Source organism: Chanodichthys erythropterus, chromosome 18, assembly GCF_024489055.1.
Source record: "Chanodichthys erythropterus isolate Z2021 chromosome 18, ASM2448905v1, whole genome shotgun sequence".
Taxonomy (NCBI): domain Eukaryota; kingdom Metazoa; phylum Chordata; class Actinopteri; order Cypriniformes; family Xenocyprididae; genus Chanodichthys; species Chanodichthys erythropterus.
The window spans coordinates 37,272,225-37,298,267 of NC_090238.1; the positions used below are offsets into that span (position 1 = coordinate 37,272,225).

Genomic DNA, 26,043 nt, shown 5'->3' on the forward strand with positions numbered 1-26,043 from the left:
CAGTGCTTTTCGGGTTTTTCAGGAATCTAACAGTAGTTTTCAGGTACAGAAAATGGATAAAGTAATCAAATATAAAATAACACTGCATATTATCTTTACTGTATAAAATAAATAAAGATTAATCATTATTGAAGTTACAAAAACTATTCATTCAAGAGCAGTGAGTGATTTCTTTGTTATTTGTTGTTTGATTTTACATTAAAAACAGGAATAGTTTTTCCCTTTAAGACATGCACGATCCAGTACATATACTGTTACACATGCAATGTCTTTCTCGACTAATAGCCTATATGTTCACTTAAGACATAACCGACTATGTTTGCTAGGATACTCGCCAAGACGGGCATGTTGACATAATTTTTGTATAAATTTGGCCGCTGAAGCGCAAGACTTGAAAGAGAACTCAGTATTTGCACGCTGACTGAAATAAGCGTGTACGCGCTTCGGATGAGCGCACACAAATCTTCTCACAGCGTGCGCTGTTACAGATCCCTTGTTTCCCTGGACTCCATTTCCCAGAATCCTCCTGTTCTCCACACCTGCACTCACTTCCCTCGTCAGCTCCTCATCGTCACTCATCACCTGCACCTGGACTCTATTGTCAGCACTCCCCATATATTGCACTCACTCCCTTCACTCCTGGTCCGTTCTCTGTTTTGTTAAGATGTATGTTTGGTGTTTCCTGCTTTCTGTTTAATAAACGTATCATTCGTATTGTGGATATCCGTATCAGCCTCATCTCTACCAGCATCCGTAACAGAAGAACGGACCACAAAACGACCAGATTTTCCACAAAAAAAAAAAAGAAAAAAAATGGAGACTTCCACCAGCTCCCTGGCTCCTGCTCCTCCAACGCCTCTCACTCATCTGACAACCGGCGATCGCCTCATCGGGCTCCTACAGGTGGGTCGTTCGCTGGAGAGGTATGTGGAGGAGTTCGTGGAGCTTGCTTTCTTGTCTGACTGGCCTGATGCTCAGTTGATCTCCTTGTTTTTGGATGGATTGGATGACGACACTATCCGTTTTGATGAACCTGTTTTTTGTTTCTCCTTAAGCGATACTATCAATTTAATTTTGTGGTTGAATGGCTCCAAATTCTTAGTAGAAGAGGTTCAGGATCAGTGTTGTCGTCCGGTCCATCCAGAAACACGGTTGGCCGGGCCAGTCAGTCAACCTCCGGCTTCCTCCGCATACCGCTCCAGCGAACTCCCTGCCTGCCCCAGGCTGGACCCATATTCCGCTACTGGGCCCAGTAAGCGGAGGAGGAGGAAGAAAGCGGCCCCAATGTCTCCAGAGCCCGCTCCAGTGTCTCCAGAGCCCGCTCCAGTGTCTCCAGAGCCCGCTCCAGTGTCTCCAGAGCCCGCTCCAGTGTCTCCAGAGCCCGCTCCAGTATCTCCAGAGCCCGCTCCAGTATCTCCAGAGCCAGCTCCAGTACCTCCAGAGCCAGCTCTAGTCCCCACAGAGCCAGCTCCAGTGCCTGTGGGGATTTTAATTGTATTTGAGGGGATGAAATGGCCCTCAACCCCAGTCTCCTCCGAGCCAAGTTCTCCAGTCTCCTCCGAGCCAAGTTCTCCAGTCTCCTCCGAGCCAAGTTCTCCAGTCTCCGCCGAGCAAGCAGCGCCAGTCTCCGCCGAGCAAGCAGCGCCAGTCTCCGCCGAGCAAGCAGCGCCAGTCTCCGCCGAGCAAAGTTCTCCAGTCTCCGCCGAGCAAAGTTCTCCAGTCTCCGCCGCCGAGCAAAGTTCTCCAGTCTCCGCCGCCGAGCAAAGTTCTCCAGTCTCCGCCGCCGAGCAAAGTTCTCCAGTCTCCGCCGCCGAGCAAAGTTCTCCAGTCTCCGCCGCCGAGCAAAGTTCTCCAGTCTCCGCCGCCGAGCAAAGTTCTCCAGTCTCCGCCGCCGAGCAAAGTTCTCCAGTCTCCGCCGCCGAGCAAAGTTCTCCAGTCTCCGCCGCCGAGCAAAGTTCTCCAGTCTCCGCCGCCGAGCAAAGTTCTCCAGTCTCCGCCGCCGAGCAAAGTTCTCCAGTCTCCGCCGCCGAGCAAAGTTCTCCAGTCTCCGCCGCCGAGCAAAGTTCTCCAGTCTCCGACGCCTACGAGCCCTCAGCTCCAGCCGCCGCCTACGAGCCCTCAGCTCCAGCCGCCGCCTACGAGCCCTCAGCTCCAGCCGCCGCCTACGAGCCCTCAGCTCCAGCCGCCGCCTACGAGCCCTCAGCTCCAGCCGCCGCCTACGAGCCCTCAGCTCCAGCCGCCGCCGCCGAGCCAGCCGCTCCAGCCGCCGCCGCCGCCGCCGAGCCAGCCGCTCCAGCCGCCGCCGCCGAGCCAGCCGCTCCAGCCGCCGCCGCCGAGCCAGCCGCTCCAGCCGCCGCCGAGCCAGCCGCTCCAGCCGCCGCCGCCGAACCTACTGCTCCTATGAACTGTGTTTTTGAACCCTCCAGCCCAAAGACTGTTTTCCCTCCCTGCCTCCCTCTCCCACCTCCATCCAGTTATGTTTACACTGAACCTTCACCTCAAGCCCCCTCGCCCAGATCTCCACCTCGGACCTCTGGGCGATTACCTACACCCCGGCTCCAACCTCCCTCTGCTCCACCGTTACCCATCAGTCCACCAGCGTCACCAGTATCCATCCTGCCTCCACTCACACCTTGTGCACTCGTCAGCCTGCCCTTCCCTCTGGACTACACTCCTCCGTCTCCGCTCCGTCACTCCGTCCCTCAGTTTCAGTTGGCTTCCTCACTCCCCCCGGTGTTCTTTTTGTTGGCTGTCCTACTGCTTCTACTGCGGCCTTCTGGAGTCCCGGCTGCGCTTCGGTCGGCGGAGCCTTCGGTTCCGCCATCACCCGCCAGTCCTTCAGCGACGCCTGGGCTCAACGCCTCGAAGGCTTCGGCTCCTGACCCGCCATGGCTGCCCGCTGCACCTGACCCGCCATGGCTGCCCGCTGCACCTGACCCGCCATGTATGCCCGCTGCATGTCTGCCCGCTGCACCTGACCCGCCATGGCTGCCCGCTGCACCTGACCCGCCATGGCTGCCTTCGGCTCCTGACCCGCCATGGCTGCCTTCAACCCCTGACCCGCCATGGCTGCCTTTGGCTCCTGACCCGCCATGGCTTTTGAGCCCGCCCTGGAGACCTCCACTCCAGTCTACTCATCCCCCTGCTCCGGTTTGAGGTCTCCAGGGCGCCCGCCTACGGCGGCGAGGCGAGGACGCGCCTACCGGGAGGGGGAGGTACTGTTACAGATCCCTTGTTTCCCTGGACTCCATTTCCCAGAATCCTCCTGTTCTCCACACCTGCACTCACTTCCCTCGTCAGCTCCTCATCGTCACTCATCACCTGCACCTGGACTCTATTGTCAGCACTCCCCATATATTGCACTCACTCCCTTCACTCCTGGTCCGTTCTCTGTTTTGTTAAGATGTATGTTTGGTGTTTCCTGCTTTCTGTTTAATAAACGTATCATTCGTATTGTGGATATCCGTATCAGCCTCATCTCTACCAGCATCCGTAACATGCGCGAGTTCTCTTTCGCGTCTTGTTCTTGAAGGTTTAAATCAGCATGGCTTAAAGGAGTTTAGTTTAAACACAGACAGCAACTGTTCAGGTCTCACCTGCGCTCGCGCGCTATCAACACCCGGGTGATGACGGCGTAAATGACTGAACATTAGAGCATATGTCACTCGCAGTTAACAGTTTACAAAAAGTGACTGTTTTGTCCACGCTTTTTAATTATCGTTGTTGTAACGTTTTGCGCATCCATCGACTGAAACATACATTATCTGAACTCTGTCTGTCTGTTTTCCACGTTGCTATTTTAAACAAACCATATTAACCAATAGATGCGTCGTCATTCGAGATGGACCGCGGTGCAAGTGCGTACCGAACCGTAAGTGGAGAACCGTACGGTTCGATTTTATACCCAGAACCGTTGCACCCCTAATATATACAGTGCCCTCCACAAATATTGGCACCCTTGGTAAATATGAGCAAAGGCAGCTGTAAAAAAATTAATCTGTATTGTTAATCCTTTTGATCTTTCATTAAAAAAATTCACAAAATTCTAACCTTTCATCGTAGTAAAACAGTTGAAAGTGGGGAGAAAAATCACATTATGAAAAATGTTTTTCTCCAAAGCACGTTGGCCACAATTATTGGCACCCCTAGAATTTTTCATGTGTAAAATATCTCTGAAGTGTATTCCCATTCATATTTACATTTTTTTTTAGCACACCAGGGTGATCATGAACATGCAATTGTCCAGCCTAGACTTCCTGTTCCACAGGAGTATAAACATGAGGAAACACAAAGGCCAAATTCCCGTAATCATTCATCAAAATGAGTAAAACCAAAGAATATAGTTCTGATGTGCCGCAAAAGATTGTTGAGCTTCACAAAATAGAAAGTGGCTGTAAGAAAATAGCTAAAGCATTGAAAATCCCCATTTCCACCATCAGGGCAATAATTAAGAAGTTCCAATCAAGATGTTAAAAATCTGCCTGGAAGAGGACGTGTGTCTAAATCGTCCTAATGCGCGGTGAGGAGGAGAGTTTGAGTGGCCAAAGACTCTCCAAGGATCACAGCTGGAATTGCAGAGATTAGTTGAGTCTTGAGTCTCAGAAAGCCTAAAAAAAATTATCAAACAGCACCTAGATCCCCACAAGTTGTTCGGAAAGGGTTTAAAGAAAAATCCTCTGCTCTCATCCAGAAACAATCTCCAGCATATTCAGTTCAAACTTCAAACGGGGCCGGCTTATATGGTCAGATTAAACTAAAAAAAGAGCTTTTTGGCAGCAAACCCACCAGATGGGTTTGGTGCACACATGGATAAAAAGTACCCCATGTCAGTTAAATATACTGCTGGATATTAAATGTTGTGGACCTATTTTTCTGCTGGAGGTCCTGGACATCTTGTTCAGATACATGAAATCATGGATTCTATCAAATACCATCAGATAAAAAAAATCAAAACCTGACTGCTTCTGCTAGAAATCCAATAATGGGCCATGGTTGGATCTTCTATCAGGACAATGATCCAAAACAAACATCAAAACCAACACAAAAATGTGTCACTGAGCACAAAATGAAGCTTCTGTCATGGCCATCTCAGTCCCCTGACCTGAACTCTAAAGAAAATGAGTGGAGTGAGCTGAAGAGAAGAAGCACCAACATGGAGCTGGAATCTGAAGGATCTGGAGAGATTCTGTATGAAGGAATGGTCTCTGATCTCTTGTCAGGTGTTCTCCAAACTCAGGTGAAGACTCAGAGCTGTTATCTTGAGAAAAGGAAGTTACAATAATTGGGTGCCAAAAATTGTGGCCGACGTAAACTAGAAAAAAAACATTTCATAATGAGCTTTTCCCCCATTTTCAGTTGTTTTACTTAAATGAAATGTTAGAATTATGTGAATTTTTTAAACTAAAGATCAAAAGGATAAACAATGCAGATTTATTTTCACAGCCGCATTTGCTCATCTTTACCAAGGGTGCCAATATTAGTGGAGGGCACTGTATATCCTTTCAATTCATAGGCACTCCTTTGGCTAAAATGATCCGTGCTGAATTGGTCTGGTCTGACTCAGTTTACCATTGATTGGGTGAAAAACATTCAAACCTACTGGCTGTGGAAATCATGGGCATGACTCATTATACTATAAGTAAAACGCCGTAAAAGAAGCGCGCTCTGTGCAACCATATGCGTCATATGGCAAGATGGATGGCGCTTTTCATGCACACTAAAACACCGTTAAATACTGCGTCATTGACGGAATTTCGCACGTTTTTACGCTGTTTTTAATCACAACAGCGTATTTTGTTGCGCAAATACTGTTTAAAATGCTGTATTTTACGGCGTTTGTAAGCGCGATTAATCTATAGCGTAATTCAGAACCTTTTGGCTTCCCATATCCTCGCGTGTAGATCTGTTATCCTCTCACGGAAGTGATTTACTGCGCGCAAGCATTATAATGCCGCCATATGGGGGAGACCATTTTTTTTATAAAGCATAAAGAAACAGAACAGTCAAGGAAATTCTAGGTCTAAATCTAGTTGGGAAATTATCATTTTGAACTATTTGCAAATAATAGTTACATTTGCCTTATAATGTGTACATGTAGCTTTATTATTCGACTAATGTCAAAAATGTTTCTTGTCTTGTCATGTTAGGAATAATCACGTAAAAACGTATTTTCAGTTCAGAACTACCATATTTGAGAAAAAAAGAAAAAAAATGAGTAGTTTGCATTACTGGATGTTTCTGTTGGTCGTTTTAACATTTCTATTGCAAAACAGTTGACATATTACCAAGCTCTTGTACTTGTACTTGTACTCGTAAAAATACCCCCGATACCAAAGACCAATACCTCATGTGATGCCTACCTGACAGAATTGTCCGTGTACAGAGACACCGGCGGCAGCAGCAGAAACAATGGCCACGTACACACTGCAGCTAAATTCGGTTGTCAGTTCACCTTTTAGTGCTTAATCGCGTTCTGTACACACACAGTTCAGTAAAATACGGGAGTGACAACCACATTCTACAACCAAATTAACTCCCGAAAAATACAGTTAGTGACAACTGCATTTACAGAAATTCTATGCAGTGTGAATGGAACCGAACTGAACAGCTAGTTGAAGTTAACATACATCGGCGATATGTCTCTTCTTCTGTATGTGCGGTGAATCACAGGGAAAGCACGAGCCTTTACTCATTCGTGTTGCCAGATCTTGTTAGAAAAATCGGCGAACAAGAATAAGCCCATAATAAACCAAAATAAATCCAAATGCTTAATGCTGAAAATAAGACCAAAATATTGTGATTCATGTCTGCTCACTTTAATAGCTCCAAAAACCTGTTTGCTTTATGAGACAAGCTTAAACAACAAGCCCAAATACGCTTATAATGAGTGACCATGGCAAAGAAACAGCGCACTCTGTATGAAACAGGCTGTACAAGCATTACATTTCACGACGCCTCAGTCGACTGTGTTAGTGTGTTTAGTTAAAGGGGTGGTTACATGCGATTTCACTTTTTTAACTTTAGTTAGTGTGTAATGTTGCTGCTTGAGCATAAACAGTATCTGCAAAGTTACAGCACTGAAAGTTCAATACACCGAACGTGAGCTGCACGACGCGACGTGTCAAAAGATATAGAACCCATTATAATCTGTGATATTTTCACACTGGATTTACTGCGGTCAAGCCAGCCGCCACCCAGAAATGAGCGGTCAATCTAGCCGCCCCTATATTTCGCGGTCCGCGCATACACTTGGTATTACGGTAAGACTGTCTGTGAACCGATCTGAACGTGATTTCACATTCATTCATTTATTCAGTCAGTCAGTCAGTCAGACAATAAAAATAACTAAAAAAAAATATTTCACAGCTCAATTTCACCTGAAAATGATAGTAAACCTCAAAGCCTGACATTGTATGCTGCTGAATTCCAAAATTAAAGCCCTCCAACACTCATACGCTGTTTTGTCCATACATTGTGAAACTGAATACATTTCACAGAACTATTTTACCTCGTGTGGAGAGGACACCTTATCACAGTGTTAACGGCACCGTTTCAGCAGGATATTCTGATGTTGGATTCCAAAATAAGAGCCCCCCCAAAACTCATGTTTGTGCTGTTTTGTTCATATTTTCAGAAATTCATAAAAAATAAAATCCTAGTTTCCACAGACTAATTTCACCTCAGCTGGAGAGGACACATTCTCACAGTGTCAACTGCACCGTTTCAAGGCATTCCGATGTTGCATTCCAAAATAAGAGCCCCTCAAACCTCATGTTTCTGCGGTTTTGCTCATATTTTCAGAAATTCATAAAAAATAAAATCCTAGTTTCCACAGACTAATTTCACCTCAGGTGGAGAGGACACATTCTCACGGTGTCAACTGCACCGTTACAAGACACTCTGATGTTGCATTCCAAAATAAGAGCCCCCCAAAACTCATGTTTCTGCTGTTTTGCTCAAATTTTCAGAAATTCATAAAAAATAAAATCCTAGTTTCCACAGACTAATTTCACCTCAGCTGGAGAGGACACATTCTCACAGTGTCAACTGCACCGTTTCAGGACATTCTGATGTGGCATTCCAAAATAAGAGCCCCCCAAAACTCATGTTTCTGCAGTTTTGCTCATATTTTCAGAAATTCATAAAAAATTAAATCCTAGTTTCCACAGACCAATTTCACCTCAGCTGGAGAGGACACCTTCTCACAGTGTCAACTGCACCGTTTCAAGACATTCTGATGTTGCATTCCAAAATAAGAGCCCCCCCAAAACTCATGTTTCTGCTGTTTTGCTCATATTTTCAGAAATTCATAAAAAATAAAATCCTAGTTTCCACAGAATAATTTCACCTCAGCTGGAGAGGACACCTTCTCACAGTGTCAACTGCACCGTTTCAAGACATTCTGATGTTGCATTCCAAAATAAGAGCCCCCCAAAACTCATGTTTCTGCTGTTTTGCTCATATTTTCAGAAATTCATAAAAAATAAAATCCTAGTTTCCACAGAATAATTTCACCTCAGGTGGAGAGGACACATTCTCACAGTGTCAAATGCACCGTTTCAGGACATTCTGATGTTGCATTCCAAAATAAGAGCCCCCCAAAACTCATGTTTCTGCTGTTTTGCTCATATTTTCAGAAATTCATAAAAAATAAAATCCTAGTTTCCACAGAATAATTTCACCTCAGTGAAATTTTCAGTTTTGAGGGGCTCTTATTTTGGAATGCAACATCAGAATGTCTTGAAACGGTGCAGTTGACACTGTGAGAATGTGTCCTCTCCAGCTGAGGTGAAATTAGTCTGTGGAGACTATGATTTTATTTTTTATGAATTTCTGAAAATATGAGCAAAACAATTGAGCTGTGAAATATTTTTTTTTAGTTATTTTTATTGTCTGACTGACTGACTGACTGAATAAATGAATGAATGTGAAATCACGTTCAGATCGGTTCACAGACAGTCTTACCGTAATACCAATTGTATGCGCGGACCGCAAAATATAGGGGCGGCTAGATTGACCGCTCATTTCTGGGTGGCGGCTGGCTTGACCGCAGTCTGGATTTGGTGCTGAAGACAGCTTCCAGAATCTACACGAGTTTAAAACTGGATTTGCACAAAGGCTTTTACTGAAAGATGGAGCAGTTCCCACATTAAAAGCAGAAGCTGCTGTTTATCGCTCCCAAACTGTAAGTACGTTTTATTGTTTGTCTTTTAAACGTAATGTTATAGTTCTGTTGCTATTTTTAGTGCATCAAAGACATATACAAAGAGCAACTTGTTTCTGCTAGCCAGTTAGCTAAATTCTAGTGCAACAAACACCAACAAACTTCTATGTTCATAGACAAACAGTTGTTCATGCTATAAATTAAACGCTGCCTTTACAAAAATGCGACTACTCAGTCATGTATTCGGCTACAGTAAAGCTTTAATCAGGATAAAACCCTATATTGAAAGCTAACAAACAGCAGTGACAGCATCTAAACACTTTGACACAAATACAAAATGAAATACCATTCATAAACGTCCTTTAAAAGACGCGATTGCAGAGGTTCTGCTTTTTACTCTTCATCTGGGTCTGATTCGGCTCAATTTGATACAGCAATATAGGCGCTACTATTTACATTTCTACCTAATCACGTAACAACGAATGGTAAGGGGCGTGGCGTTTCCGGACACTTCAGCAAATCACGATACACTGGGCCAGTTACCAACCTGCTGACCAATCTGAGCACACTGCGTATTTTGGAGGGAGTGGCTTCATAGAAGCAGGAAGTCAAACGAGCCGTTCATATGACAGTGGAAACAGAGGTGTAGAATAAAGGTAAAATATGTTAAACTGTGCCCCCAAAACACAATCAAGCCTAGAAAAAAAAACACTGAACCACCCCTTTAAATTGCTGAAAATAGCGAGTGTTTTGTTACTGTAATGTTACTTTGGTCACAATAACGGATACCAAACACGGGAGACGCCAGCTCGTCGCTATGGTTTCCAAGCTATCAATCATTGCATTTTTGGGAGTGAGTCGTGTTCCGTACACACATGCAATGATAACTCCCGAAAAATATAGGTATCGGTATCAGCAAGTACTAGAAAAAAAGTATTGGTACTCGTACTCTGTCCTTAAAAATGGTATCGGTGCTTCCCGCTGGAATTCACGCTCTGCTTCTGTAAACAGTAGGCCCCGCCTACTTTGAATTGATTGGCCTTCTAAATCATTTTGACATTGATGAGTGCTGTTAGACCACTGAGGCAGACAACAATGTAACTTTTAAACATTTTTGTCATCCTAACAACATACGGACCGCTGTGTAATGAAGGGTTTTTGGCCATTTCTATTTATTTACTTGTCCCCTCTCAATGTCTATGGTGGTCATGGCCCTGTAAGGCTCGTCCACTCCTGACAGCAAAATGGAAATATTTGCATAATAGAGTAACATTGTAATTCCTGTGAATTTGTGAGACTGTTTTTTTTTTTTTAATCTCTCTCTCTCTTTTTTTTTTTTTTTTTTTTTACAATTTAAATACATTACAATACAATGCAATGTTTATTTATATAGCACAATTTAAAAATACCAAAGTGCTGGACAAAATATACAAAAGAAAACCAATAGCAAAAACACAAAACAACAAGATTACAGTATCAGTGGGAAATCAGAAACTAATGAAGAGGACAAAACTGGTTTATTTTTTAACAGAATCCAGAAAACATAAATAGTGTCAGTGCAGCAAAAGACAGACAGTGTTAAACTGCCAAGCTTTATTGCTTGATGTACAAGAACAGTGACTGTCATTCTTAAATGTTTTGACCTCTTATATCATTTAAACATTTTACTGCACTGTTATGTTTAAGCAGTTGCTGTGGAATATAAATCAAAGTCTATCGGTCATGTGATTTCAGCAAACAGAGCTTTACCTGCATCAAATGTATGACATTTTCAGAGTTAGTTTTATAATAACCTTATAATAATAACCTGATTGTCAGTCAATATTCAGAGTTCACCCCTGATGACAAATAGAGTATTAAACGTGATCAATGTGCAGAAAACAGAAAAAAACATTTTAATCCACCATTTCCTCTTCATTGAACCCTATTTTATCCTGTGTGACAGATTCGCTGACTGTAATCTCACTAATCCGTGCTGTGAAAGTTTGTCTTCATGTCTACAATCGTCAAACTCTCTGAGTGAGTTGGACCTGAGTCACAATGACCTGCAGGATTCAGGAGTGAATCTTCTTGCTGATGGACTGAAGAATTTACACTGTCAACTCAACATACTGAGGTAAATTAAAGATGCCCTCTCTGGTCCTGATCTCCTGGGCCCAGTTGCTCAAAAAGTTTTATCTGGATTTGTTTTGCCGGTTTTTCAAAGCACAATTGGGTTAGATCATCCTGATCCAGACATACTTTTTCAGATGACCAAATCTGGATTACTAGGGGAGGGGTGGGGGGTTTCAATGCTTTTGTGTGGTTGGCATAGCTTTCCCCCAAGAAACTTTGCGTTCAAAAGAAATAAATTTTGACCTGTTCATCTCTTTTAATTGTGCCAATGTAGTCTATATAAAACACTTTAAATTAAACATAATATCCTTTTTTTTTCTTTTTTTTTAACAACCTATTTTAACATTTTACTGCATTGTTTTGTCAAATCAGTTGCTGTGGAATATTAATCACAGTGAATCGGTCATGTGATTTCAGCAAACAGAGCTTTACCTGCATAAAATGTATGACTAACTTGTCTCAAGTCAGTTTTATAATAACCTTATAATAATAAGTCAATATTCAGAGTTCACCTCCTGAGGAAAAATAGAGTATTAGACATGTGATCATTGTGCTGTAAGATTGAAAATATCCAAAGATATTTTAAAATGAATAAAGACATTTGCTTTACTGTTTCAACCCCCTCTCTCTTGCTACAAGGGCCATTTGGAAGACACAAAGGTGCTGATAGTGATCAAGCCCTATAGGCCAAAATGTATGTACATTGGGGGTCTACAAATGGTCACACCTTTAGTGCAGTGGGGAAGTTTTAATCTTCTGATTGGTCAGTTTGAATGCCTCACATTTTTGTTTCAGTCACATGGTCAAGGAAGGGATAAAAGAAGATTCTAACTGAGCTCTGTCTTTTTTTATTCTCTGCTTTCTTTGATTCTTGGCTTTTCTTGGGGATTCTCTGGCCCTCTCTCTCTCTCTCTCTCTCTCTCTCTCTCTTTCTCTTTAACTCTATCTCACAGGTACCTTTTTATATACATGCTGTGTATGATTAATGGTATATGATTTTATCATCTCATACATCTATTTTGTAATTATTTTAAGTGTAACCATAATCAGATATTGTCATTAAACCCTTTCAGTTACAAATGATGCGCTAACTAGTTTTGATGTTTTAGTATTAACATTAATGTGCTCCCTATTGCAATACAATATTGTCACACTACAGCAACACTCTCTCATATATTTTGCTATTATAACTGCGCTTATTTCCGTCGTTGGTATAAGTTGCAGTGGGTGGTAATAGACAAGAAATGTACAGTTTTTTACCATCTCGCTGCTAAAGTTTCTTTAGTCGCTTGGCAAACCTTACAGCCTGAACCCCTATAGGAATTCCACCCTTACAGTGCAGAAAACAGAAAACAATATTTTAATCCACCATTTCCTCTGTTACAGACTCACTGACTGTAATCTCACTGGTCAATGCTGTGAAAGTTTATCGTCATGTCTGCAATCATCAGACTCTCTGAGAGAGTTGGACCTGAGTAACAATGACCTGCAGGATTCAGGAGTGAAGCTTCTCGCTGATGGACTGAAGAATTTACACTGTCAACTCAACATACTGAGGTAAATTAAAGATGCCCTCTCTGGTCCTGATCTCCTGGGCCCAGTTGCTTCAAATGTTTTATCTGGATTTTTTGCTGTTTTTTCAAAGTAAAATTGGGTTGGATCATCCTGATCCAGACATACTTTTTCAATGACCAAATCTGGATTACTATGGGAGGGGTGGGGGGTTTCAATGCTTTTGCGTTTTGCACAGCTTTCACTCAAGAAACTTTGTGTTCAAAAGAAATACATTTTGACCTGTTCATCTCTTATGATTGTGCCAATGTAGTCTATATAAAACACTTTAAATTAAACATAATACACTTTTTTCTTTTTTTTTAACAACCTATTTTAACATTTTACTGCTTTGTTTTGTCAAATCAGTTGCTGTGGAATATTAATCGAAGGTCATATGATTTCAGCAAACAGAGCTTTACCTGCATAAAATGTATGACTAACTTGTCTAGAGTCAGTTTTAAAATAACCTTATAATAATAACCTGATTGTCAGTAAATATTCAAAGTTCACCTCCTGATGAAAAATAGAGTATTTGACATGTGATCAATGTGCAGAAAACAAAAAACAATATTTTAATCCACCATTTCCTCTTCATTGAAACCTATTTCATCTTGTGTTACAGACTCGCTGACTGTAATCTCACTGATCAGTGCTGTGAAAGTTTGTCTTCATGTCTACAATCATCAAACTCACTGAGAGAGATGGACCTGAGTCACAATAACCTGCAGGATTCAGGAGTGAAGCTTCTCGCTGATGGACTGAAGAATTTACACCGTCAACTCAACATACTGAGGTAAATTAAAGATGCCCTCTCTGGCCCTAAATCTGGATTATTAGAGGAGGGGTGGGGGGGTTTCAATGTTTTTGCATTTTGAATAGCTTTCACCCAAGAAACTTTGCATTCACAATGAAGAAATTTTGACTGCTTCATCTTTTATTATTGTGCCAATGTAGTTTAGTAAAAATACTTTAAATAAATATAATACCTTCTTTTTCTATTGCGATAGCCAAGATCCATTCAGATTACTTTAGAGCAACTGGGCACTGGTTGTTTGTAATATATCAGCAGATTTCAGTGTGTCTAATGACTTTGAGTTTGTATTTGCTCCAGCCTGTTTAACCCTCATGTGGCCTTTACGGCCTTCTGACCCCATTTGATGATTTTACATTACCTATTTACACACACACACACACACACACACACACACACACACACACACACACACACACACACACACACACACACACACACACACACACACACACACACACACAAAACTAAGCTTGATTCAGTTATGATGTTATGATGATATTTTAAAAAAAAAGTCACACTCAGGGTCTTCTACATCGAAAATGAATGGGAAAGGCAAAATCTTTTCTCTCTTTTTTTTCATTTTTCAATAAAATCAGTAAATCTGGCATTACTTTGAACATGTTTACACAGAAACGATGACCTGGTACTGGAACACAAATGTAATGTGGAACAAACATGCTCATTCACACACACAAACAGACAAACAAAAACAGACTTCAAACCCTTCAAACAACAACAAATTATAACCTTGCACAAAAATACTACAAATATTTTAATGTATTTTTTAATGTTTAAATATATATATATTCACAGAGTATTTAAAAATGTTGTGATAAGAACAGTTGGTCACATCCAGAAAACCGAATGGATCTCTATGACCCTCTGCAGCTAGATAAAATAGTATTTTTTTTATAGTCCCTCTGTAAATGTGTGGGGTACGAACGGACGCCAAAGATCCTGTGTGTAATGAAATAAGAAAATAATATTTTCACTGATTAAAGTGTTGAGAAGTGGAGATGAACAGAAACTGTTACTGAGATCAATTCTGCTCCATCATCACTGTGACATTGAATAAAACACTGAACCCAGAGTTACTCCGGCTGAACTGATCTGTAATCAGTGATCTGTGGAGAAAAAGTGACTCTGAGTTTACTCATCGTTATGTTTTAGTCCCACACCCTTTCGCAGGATTCTATCCCACTTCCACAAAATAAAATATTATTTTGACCTGCTCCCGCCTGCAAAATCCCAAATAAAAGTGGCCTATATAGATTTTTGTCAGTACATCTATGACAGTTGATGGCACCCATTCACTCCATAGTATTTTCTTCTATTTTCTTTTTCAAAATTGTGGTTTTCCCTGTATCCAAATTAAACTATATTGGCCAGTTTATTTTTTCTTTCCAATACTGCAACTGATACAATATATTTGACTGTGTGTGTGTGTGTGTGTGTGTGTGTGTGTGTGTGTGTGTGTGTGTGTGTGTGTGTGTGTGTGTGTGTGTGTGTGTGTGTAGATTATCTGGCTGTATGGTGACAGAGGAAGGCTGTTGTTTTCTGGCTTCAGCTCTGAGTTCAAACCCCTCACACCTGAGAGAGCTGGATCTGAGCTACAATCACCCAGGACAATCATTAGTCAAGCTGCTCTCTGATCCAAACTACAGACTGGACAAACTCAAGTATGTTCAACACTAACAATCATCCTGTCATGTGTGTTTGGACATGTGTGTGCTATAAACTCATATGATCATAAATCCCTGCATACAGCACATATATACACATTCATACTGCACAGGAAAATAAGGATGTGTTGAACTCTGAGACTGAAGATGATCTTGATTCAGATCATCAGCTGCTTGTGACTCATAACAGCAGCATCTGAGAAACAGACTCAATCTCTGATCCCAAAACATCAATTCAAAGCTTGTTGCTGCTCTAGAAAGTAAATTCTCAGTGCTGTCAGAGACATGAAGCAAAAACAGATCAAGATACAGACTCAGAGATCACAGTCTGAATGAGAAGAAATTATATTTGTCCTCATGATGCTGAATAAAGCAGAGCATCTGAACAGCAGGAGATTTCTGCATTTAGTAGATGAATATCAGTTATTGATTAAAACACTTGAACAAATGAAAGGATAAAGACACAATTGATCAGTGAATGTAAAGGTGAGTCTGTAGATCAAGACTTGAGGATCTTATTCAGTGATAGAGGCTGTGAATCAGGAACTACATCAAATGATGGAGGACAGACAGAAGATCTCAGAGGATCTTCATCAGAAGAGACACCGGCCTGAGTTTGAGATATAGTTCACTATTTTCCAGCTCTTAAGATATATGATAACTTTTGTGTGACGAACAGACTGAAATTTAAGTCATTCACATGTTCCTTATAAGCTCAGATCAGACTTTTCATGCTTGTGATTTAAAAATGTTACTTAATTTTATCTGTTATAAATTAACATGAGCATTTAGTTGAGAAAATCATTTTCAATTTAATGCCCACTTTTATTTATTTATTTTTTATAAAGAATCATTATGTAAATTGACTGTGACAATTTGTGTTTATAGTGTGGATCATGGAGGAGAGATCAGAATTACAGCAGGACCACAGAAATGTAGGACACACACACACACACACACCTGCCTTAATCATTGTTTTGTTGTTATTAATGTTATAATCTCTTCTTGTGTTCAGATGCATGCGATCTCACACTGGATTTAAACACAGTAAACATTTATCTCACTCTGTCTGAGAGGAACAGAAAGGTGACATGTGTGAGAGAGAAGCAGCCGTATCCTGATCATCCAGAGAGATTTGATGAGTGTCCTCAGGTTCTGTGTAGAGAGAGTCTGACTGGACGCTGTTACTGGGAGGTTGAATGTAGCGGGTCCTGGGTTAATATATCAGTGACATATAAAAGAATCAGCAGAAAAGGAAAGAGCAATGACTGTGTGTTTGGATACAATGAAAAGTCCTGGAGTCTGAACTGTTTTAATAACAGATTTACTGTCAAACACAATAATAAGAGCACAGAAATATCTGCTCCTTCACGTCTCTCTAACAGAGTAGGAGTGTATCTGAACTGGTCGGCCGGCACTCTGTCCTTCTACAGCGTCTCTGACACACACACACTCACACACTTACACGCATTCAACAGCACATTCACTGAACCCCTCTATGCTGGATTTAGGGTTGATTATGATAGTTCAGTGTCTCTGTGTGAGATTAAACATCTTCCTGTGAGAAACAACTGAGACACACAGATGAGTGAAAGAAACACACTCACATTATCTCTCTTTAACTCACACAGCTGTAAACTCTTTCTCTCTTCTCATCTTAATTTCATTGTGTATACAGAAACACACATTGACTTCAGTTTAAATGAGACACACCACAGACTTCTATTGTGTTTCTATAAAGACATTTGAATGTTTTGTCTTTCTGAGTCTCTGAGCGCCACCTGGAGGAAGATTGAAGTTGCGTCCTTAACGACACTCTAGCTGTGAAAGTTGAGTGCATGAAATGTCCAACATTCCACACTTCGTTTTTTCCGTTATTTAGTGCATCATTCGGGTATTTAAAATGTACTTTTTCTTTTCTTTTTGGAATTTTCAGTGTGAACGCACTACTTGCATTATTTATACTTAAAAACGTCATATAATAGTGCATTAGTACGCATGTTTATGTTTGGAAGACACTATATGTGTGAATGTCTGTAAATTTTGATATGTCATGAGTTTACAGTTTAACTTCATTCCTTCAATTTCCAGTCAGTCAAAAAAATATTTTGGTGTGATTGAACCATGGATCTCAGTGAAAGCAGTGCTAACTCTACTCTAGAGCAGGGTTTCATAACCCCGGGTAAAAAGCAGTGCTAACCCCGCTTCTAAAGTACAAGTGTGAAATGTTCCTTTACCCGGGGTTAAAAGCGATGTTCAGAATGATGATAACTCAGGGTTAAGCACAGTGAAAAGCTCTTTTGTGACATCATAGTTGTAGTTCAACATTCATCTGGTTCAAATCCTCACAGCCTTTAACAGAAAGTTATTTTTAACCCAACATTATATTTTTGTTTATCCAAAATTGTCAGTGTTTATGATAATGTCTTTATTCGTATTATTTCTTTTATTAATCGTCATATAATATTATTTTACATGTCATTGATTTCTTTAATCAATTTTTTTTTTGCTATATGTAGCTTTCCTGTAGCTCAGTGGTTAGAGCGTGGCACTAGCAATGCCAAGGTCATGGGTTCGATCCCAGGGATTGCACATACTCAGATACAAATGTATAGTATAATGCAATGTAAGTCGCTTTGGATAAAAGCGTCTGCCAAATGCATAAATGTAAATGTATATGTTCTGATATGTCTGATTATTTCCAAATGTAAGATCTTTGGTGTCTGTAAGATTGTATTTTCCATCAAAATTGATTGTGATGTGCCTTTGTATCAAAATATGTCATGAGATAACGCAAGATCTGCAATATTCTCTTAAAGATGTCAAAACAACACCTTCTATATGTATTTTCATCTATCTTTGACATTTGACCAGTCACTCTGATCTTTATGAGGATGTAAGTTTCCTGCATATATATTCATTGCACTTATTTTGCTCTTCACTTCGACTTCTCTTCTTCCTCTTTCATTCTGCATTTCTTTTTTCCTTCTTTCTCTCTGATCTTTACCATCTTTATCTCTTAAATATATTATTCTGGATTTTATTATAAAGTATTATTTACTTTTATTTGTTTGTCTCTATATTTTTACTTAAAATTGTTATTCCTTATACAAATTTGATCTCTGTCTAATTGCACCATATTTTAACATTAAATAAAAAATGCCAATAAAGCATTGTAACAGGTCAAAGGATGAGCCTTTTATGTTTTAATGTGCTATTAAGCATTTCATGGAATAAAATCACAGAACACGTGACTCCAGGTGTTATTAGGAAAAACTCTACCTCTTTTTGTTATTCTTAATATTCAAAAAAAGAAGAACCCCTATCTTCTGAGATTTTATGTTGATGTTTAAATTATTCATCAAAACATTTGCATGTTCATGGTTCTCTGATGTTGGTTAATAGTCACATGATATGCAGGTAAACAAATCAAATATTTTATCTTTAAAGTACAACTTTTTTTTGTTTTATTTTAAAATTATAGATTTTCATTTAACATTTTTTATGATTTATCATAATGTAACAAACGCTCATGCAGGTAAGAACTGTGAAAAATGAATTTTACAGCTGGCAAGAAGTACTTGCTGATGTGGAAACAGTGTCTGTCTGTTGTAGAGAAGCCACAGTATTTGATGTTCATGCCTCTGTAATATCTCACCCCTGTGGTGACCTTTAAGTGTAGGTCTTTCTTGTCTGGTCCTCAGGTTCTTCTTCATCACTGCAGTGTTCAGGATGTTGGTAACACTCATCTCCTTCCAACACTAAATGTCATCCAGCAGGTGGCGCTGACGCTTAAAGAATTAACTTTAACCAATATAACCTGAAGTCTGAATGACAGAGAATGCAGAAAGCACTTCATCCAATAATATAAACTGCCATTAAATTGTAATGAAATATAATGTCATTATATATTTTTGCCATGTTTTAAATTGAAAACAAAACAGCATAAGAATAAGGAACATGACATATAAATAACTCTCATGTCGTTTCAAACAGGTTTGCTGTTAAAGAGAATGATGAAAAATGTTCATGTGGTTCTTGTTCATGTCTGTAAAGCCCTAAAAAGAACAAAAAACTCAAAAAGTATCTTAACAGTGCTCCATGAGAGTCATTCACTATATTTCAAGTCTTCTGAAGTCATATGATGCTTTCTGTGATGAAATTATTCTTTAATGGTGATCTATTACACCTTTTTACAAAGTCTTGATTTTTTTTTTTTTTTTTTTTATTATTTTTGATCAGGTTTTCCTGCTTGAATGTTCATTATTTTGATGAAGGTGAAGACGGGGGAAAAAAGAAGAAAAAAACCTTAATAGGACCCCATTAAAGATGAAAAAAACAACAGCACACGAGTTTGAATGACATGAGGGTGAATAAATAATGACAGAATCTTCATTTCTGGAAAATAATTCCTTCTGTAAAGCGAGAGCTAAAGTTTCCATCATGTCATTAGAGAGTTTGTTTATATCCACTTACATAACGGTGAGCTGAGTGTGATGAGTGTGTCTGTAAACTGAAGGGACGTTACAACCATCACAAACACTTCCGGACACGACCATATGCAGGCTATCAAATCAGCAGAGGAAAACTGATTACAACATCTGAACCGCTCACAGACACAGAAAACTCTATATGAAGAAGTACCACATGTCCACAACTACACAGGGTTACCATGATATCATGACCAAACACATGCTCATAATATGTAACCCAACCTAACCCTGATAAAACTCATAATAAATCATTTTTACATCGCAAAAGTGACCTGAGTGAATATAATGCTACTTGTCAAAAAAAAAAAAAACTAACAAACAAAAACACATATTATCATCCTACACCTACACAAAAACCATATATCATATAACATAAAAGAGTTGTATTATCAAAAACTTTATATATAGAAAGACACTCATATTAATGGAAGAAAGTGCAATGCACAATATGGCGGAATAAGTCCCGCCTTCTAAATACGAGCCACTCGACGATTGGTTATCGCATCACTGCAGCGGCCGTTAGAAGCTCCGGTTTCTGTAGAAACAGTCAGACACACGCTTCCTATAGAGACGCACACTTAGGACTGTGCATGCACATTAGCTTTATTCAGCTTGAAAAATATGAAATATTCAAATATGAAATTTAATCGAAAGCTTGGTGAACAGCTTTGGAGAATTTGATGTTTCTCCTTTCAAGAGATTGGAGCTGCACTCGCATGACTGAGAGGCATTTCAAAGATGGCCGTAGAGTGAAAAGACTTAAATTAACTTTGGTATTACCATGTTACATGTCCAAAATAATACAAATAAAAACACCATGGTAAAACCATTGTTTGTTCTATTATGTCAAAATAAATAAATAAATAATTTATTATGTGCAACCAAGGGAAATAATCTTTATCATTGAGCAGATTTATAATGCAGCACAATTTAATGTGTTGATTTGGTGTATGTGTTTCTTGAATATATATTCTTATGCATTAAAAAATAAATAAAATAAAATAAACATGCATGTAAATAAAATAAACAAATGTGGTACTACAAAGCTACATGTAGAAGATACAAAAAATACCGTGATTTGACAAATGTATGTGGTTTATTCTGAGCAAACAAGAGAAAATAGCATAAAACAATTCATTCCATCATTGTGCAGATTTATTTTGCAGCTCTGTGTTTCTAATTCAGAACAGAATGAAGCATTTAATATGTTGATTTGGTGTCTGGGTTTCCTGAATGTGTTTATTTTGAAAGTGTGGTTTTGAAAAACACCATAGTTTTTACTAAAGCGTTACCATGCTAAAAATACAATAAAAAACGTAGTAATTTCATGGCAGCATGTAAAAACAAGGTAATAAGTTGCATAAGTTGGTTGGTTTCAGTCATGCTCATGTTTCTTCAGTGTGCTGTGGAAACTTCAGAGGTTTGGTTGATGGTGGTGAGGTCAGGAGAGCTGCAGGAGTTCAGCCAGAGACAGACGGCATCATAAAGCATTCTGCTGAAGAAAGCAGCTTAAAATGACTCCATGCCGTCCAGACATGAGCACGCTCAGCGCTCACACCCATAATCTCAAACATGTTTCTGGACTGGAAATGTGACTCTGTGGCTTTGGGTCATGTTGAAGTGGGGAACGTCTCAGAAAACTGAAGTAGATACAGTTACTGGGTCATTTGTCTGGATAATATTAAAATTCTGAATGCATAGGCCTAAAAAATTTATTTTATTTTTATTTCCATGGATTATAAAAATCAGAGCATCATTTTAAAGAATAAAATGACGTTTGTTAAAGACCCGCTGAGGTGAAAAGTGTTTTAATGTTGTTTATATGTCTATGTGGTGTTTTAATATGCTTGAAGACAAACTGTGTAAATTAATCAGTCAACACCATAGCTGAGTATTTTCTTAAAACTGCAGTGTACCAAAAACAAGTTTTGATGACATTTCCTACTGTCACAAATATGTGACCAATCCTGTCTCGTGTGGGCGGGGCTTTTCTCCACTGACTTTCTATGATGTTCAGTGTTTCTACAGATGCTGATTGTAGTCGACCCTGTACTATCAACTCTTCTGTTCTTCTTCTTTTTCTTCCGAATCAGTTTCTGGTTCAAATATATATGGCTGAATTAAACCAGTATTTCCACTTACCATTATGTAGCATTTGCTACAGTTTTAAGTAAGTGGAGATGGGGCTAATAATTTACATATTCATGTTTTCACGTATCGAGTTACATTCAAGGCAAGCTATTTTAAGGCATTAAGAAATTATTTTCACATGAAAAACATATGTAATGTGATTATCAAAGATTATTTTTAAGGGATAAATTATTCATGGTGGAAATCAAGTTTTTAATGTTGATTATATGTCTATGTGGTGTTTTTCATATGCTTTAAGACAAACCATGTGCAAATTCATAAGTATTTCTGACGTCACTAACTACCTTATAACCAATCAATTGTCAATGTGCGGGCGGGCTTTAGCATATCATTAACTATGAGCGCTCTGAAGCAGGAAAGTCTCGAGAGAAGGTTATCCCAGTATATTTTCATGCTGATATAAAAAATTGTGTAGATTTAGCAATATAGCGGGTTTATGATGTATATTATGATGTTATGATGAACTACATGCCTTTGATATTCTGATGTTCAAAGCATTTCTAAGAAAACAGCTGTCTGACTCTCATGCCGAATGGGAACATGGTTTGTGTAACATTACCAAAACGTTATTAGCTGTTTGATAACAAAGTAAAGCAAAAGGCTAATCATATTAATTACCATTATGTGTCCAACGTTGTAAAAAAATGATACCATTGTGCAGCATTTACCTCAGTAAGTTGACCGAGCGGATCTCATCTGAGCTTGTGCGAGTGAGTGGAGGCGGGGCTAATTAGCATATTCATAGACCCACGTATAATAAATGAGGCAAGGGTGTAGGGTTACATTCAAGTTATTTTAAAGGGATAGTTCACCCAAAAATGAAAATTTGATGTTTATCTGCTTACCCCCAGGGCATCCAAGATGTAGGTGACTTTTTTTCTTCAGTCGAACGCAAATTATGATTTTTAACTGCAACCGCTGCCGTCTGTCAGTCAAATAATAGCAGTGATTGGGAACTTGAACAATAAGAGTCGAAAAAACTTCCATAGACAAATCCAAATGAAACCCTGCGGCTCGTGACGGCACATTGATGTCCTAAGACACGAAACGATCGGTTTGTGTGAGAAACCGAACATTATTTATATAATTTTTACCTCTAATACACCACTATGTCCAACTTCGTTCAGCTTCCGGCAAGTGAGGTCGGATCGCGCTCTGACAACGGAAGTGATGTCTCGCGCTCATTGAAGTATATGGGCGAGACATCACTTCTGTCAACAGAACGCGTTTTTTGACCTCACTAACAGGAAGCTGAACGAAGTTGGACATAGTGGTGTATTAGAGGTAAAAAAATTATATAAATACTGTTCGGTTTCTCGCACAAACCGATCGTTTCGTGTCTTAGGACATTAATGTGCTGTCACAAGCCGCAGGTTTAAATTTTGATTTGTCTAAGCAAGTTTTATTTACTGTTATAGTTGAAGTTCCCATCTACTGCTATTATTTGACTGACAGACGGCAGCGGTTGCAGTTAAAAATCATCATTTGTGTTCGACTGAAGAAAAAAAGTCACCTACATCTTGGATGCCCTGGGGGTAAGCAGATAAACATCAAATTTTCATTTTTGGGTGAACTATCCCTTTAAGGCATGAAGATTTTAAATATGTAATTTTGGTGATCAAAGATGAATTTTAAGGGATAAAATTATTGACTACAGGTGGACTTTAAATGTAATAGTATACAGTACTTCAGTTTACTATTATAATTTTTGTTCATATTTTGAAATAGATTTTTATGTTTTTTTAATATATTTTATAGTTTCTGTTCTACTTCAAATTCTAGCAATTTTGTTGTATATATATATATATATATATATATATATATATATATATATATATATAGTTAACAATAGTAAACTTGCTATACTTGCTTTCATGTTTGTGTTAGTCTGGACGTCTAACGTGTCGACATGATGTGTTTTGAAAGCAGTGATGTGCCCTAAAACTTTCCACAGCTCGAGACAATTTCAAAACCACACTTTAAAAATATATTCCTGAAGAAACCCAGACACCAAATCAACACAATTAAATGCTCCATTCTGTTCTGAAACACAAACACACAGAACTGCTTCATAAATCAGCACAAGATTATTGTGTGCAGTTCTCCCCTGTTTGTCTCGTTTTATTTGTCTTTATCAGTAATTTAATTTTTACTGATAACAAATAATCATTATTTTTTACACATTCTAATAATTTTTCTCAGCTGCATCATATATCAAATGAAAATAAAATATCAAACATGTTGGGAAGAATATGGACATTGCTGAGCTCATTATTGACTGATTAGAGATTTTATTTCTGTCTTTGCTTAATCTTTTTGTTAAATATTCCATTAAAAATGAGAGCGTTCGGTTCTTTTCCAGTTAATAAAAGCAGATGGAGATCAGAGGCTGTCGAGCTGTAAAAAGGGCAAAAAAGTACAATAAAAACACCAGCAAATGACATAATTTTTATGTTTGGGTGGAATATTTCTTTGAAATGTCCAGATGCTTTTGTTATGTCTGAACGACATCCATTTAATTTTCTGGCTTTTCATCTCGATTTTTCATCACTGGTGTGGTATACAAATATACATATTCATGCAAGAACAAATGAACAAAATCAACAAACTCACACTATTACCACTATCACCCATGCCAACTTGAAGATTTCTAATCAAATGCATTTAAACAAAAAACCTACTATCTATTATTCATCTTGAGAGTGTTTCGTATTAAACTGCTTCATGCAACTTTGCTCAGGTTTGTAAACTGAATGCAAATCCATCCCTTAAATGGATAATTCACGCAAATATGAAAATCTGCTGTTAATTACTCTCCCTCAGGCCATTCAAGATGTAGGTGACTTTTTATCTTCAGATGAACAGTAAAGAAGATTTTAGCTGAAACCATCTTCATACAATGGAAGTCAATGGGTGCCGTCACATTGAGATTCAAAAAAACATATGCAGACAAAACTAAATCAATACCCGCGGCTCCTGACAATACATTAAGAAGTGAAACGTCTATGCAGTCTATGCAGGAAAACATTTTTATTTTATACAAAATATATATTTTACAAAATAATATTTACACTACAATTGCTATAAAATCATGTCTAACCAAGTTGTTTTCCGAATTTGAAGTTGATATCACAAAAATTAAAGTTCCCATGAGATTTTGTTTAGGCACAATACCAATAACAGCCACCGGGTGTCACACACTCTCTATTGATTTTTTTTTTTTGACATGTTCTGCTTTAACAAATGAATACATTTCTGTCATAACATCACTTCTATCACAAAACAGTTGCCAAATATGGAACCTTGAGTCTCAGACCGTTCCAACGATATGTGTTTATAAAATAGTTTTAAAATAAATTTTGTAATATGAAACATGACAGAGGGGGCCTGTTAAAAGGATTTAAAGTACTGTTTCCATGGTAATGCAATGTCCGATTTCAAAGCAGTTTTCACAGATTTAATTTTGAGTTTTCCAGCTTTCGAATGAGACCTAATTTATGAGGATTACTATAAATAAAATATAAAGATTCATGGTAAAACATTTGGTACAGAATGTGTGAAGTTTCCACAGTCTGAACAGTGAAAGTGACCCAACGGTTCCTAGTGATCCAATAGGATGTTTACTTATGAGAAAAACATCTCGGAATTTCCTATGGACATAATGAAACTTTGGGATTTTAACACGTTAACTCAGATAAACATTTACACAGCACGTTCACTGTGGTCAAGCTTTGTTTGTTAGCAACCCAAAACACTTCAGAAACTGTGATTCAAGCTTGAAAATATATAATTTCCCTGATTTCATAAATCATTTCCATCTGCTCAATTTGCCAGATATGTCCAGCATGTCCTGGAATTTCTTAACTTATTGTTTTTGATGTCCAGTCCTCTGAATGTCACTCATATTGACTCAATATATTACAATGAGAAGATCAAACAAAGATTAAATAATATATTTGTTCTAAGGTAAAAATGCCTTCATCATCTTTCAATCAAAATGGAATTACTCACTTTCCTTTTCCAGTAACATCATGATGAGGGTACAAGTGGGAAAAATCACAAAAATGTTGC

The 26,043-nt window shown here is 38.9% G+C and overlaps 1 protein-coding gene across 2 annotated transcripts in view; it reads left to right on the plus strand.

Annotated features, from left to right (window-relative positions):
* si:zfos-364h11.1 (NACHT, LRR and PYD domains-containing protein 3) overlaps positions 1 to 18,502 on the plus strand; it is a 56,006-nt gene extending 37,504 nt beyond the window's left edge. The window contains exons 5-10 of one of the 2 annotated variants that reach the window (XM_067368465.1): positions 11,109 to 11,279; positions 12,665 to 12,835; positions 13,455 to 13,625; positions 15,164 to 15,325; positions 16,217 to 16,263; positions 16,344 to 18,502. In XM_067368465.1, the coding sequence (XP_067224566.1) occupies positions 11,109 to 11,279; positions 12,665 to 12,835; positions 13,455 to 13,625; positions 15,164 to 15,325; positions 16,217 to 16,263; positions 16,344 to 16,903 (1,282 nt within the window). In that variant the 3' untranslated portion in view covers positions 16,904 to 18,502. The remainder of the gene's footprint in view (positions 1 to 11,108; positions 11,280 to 12,664; positions 12,836 to 13,454; positions 13,626 to 15,163; positions 15,326 to 16,216; positions 16,264 to 16,343) is intronic. The other variant, XM_067368466.1, reaches the window with a different exon arrangement.
* Positions 18,503 to 26,043: the final 7,541 nt, after the last annotated feature.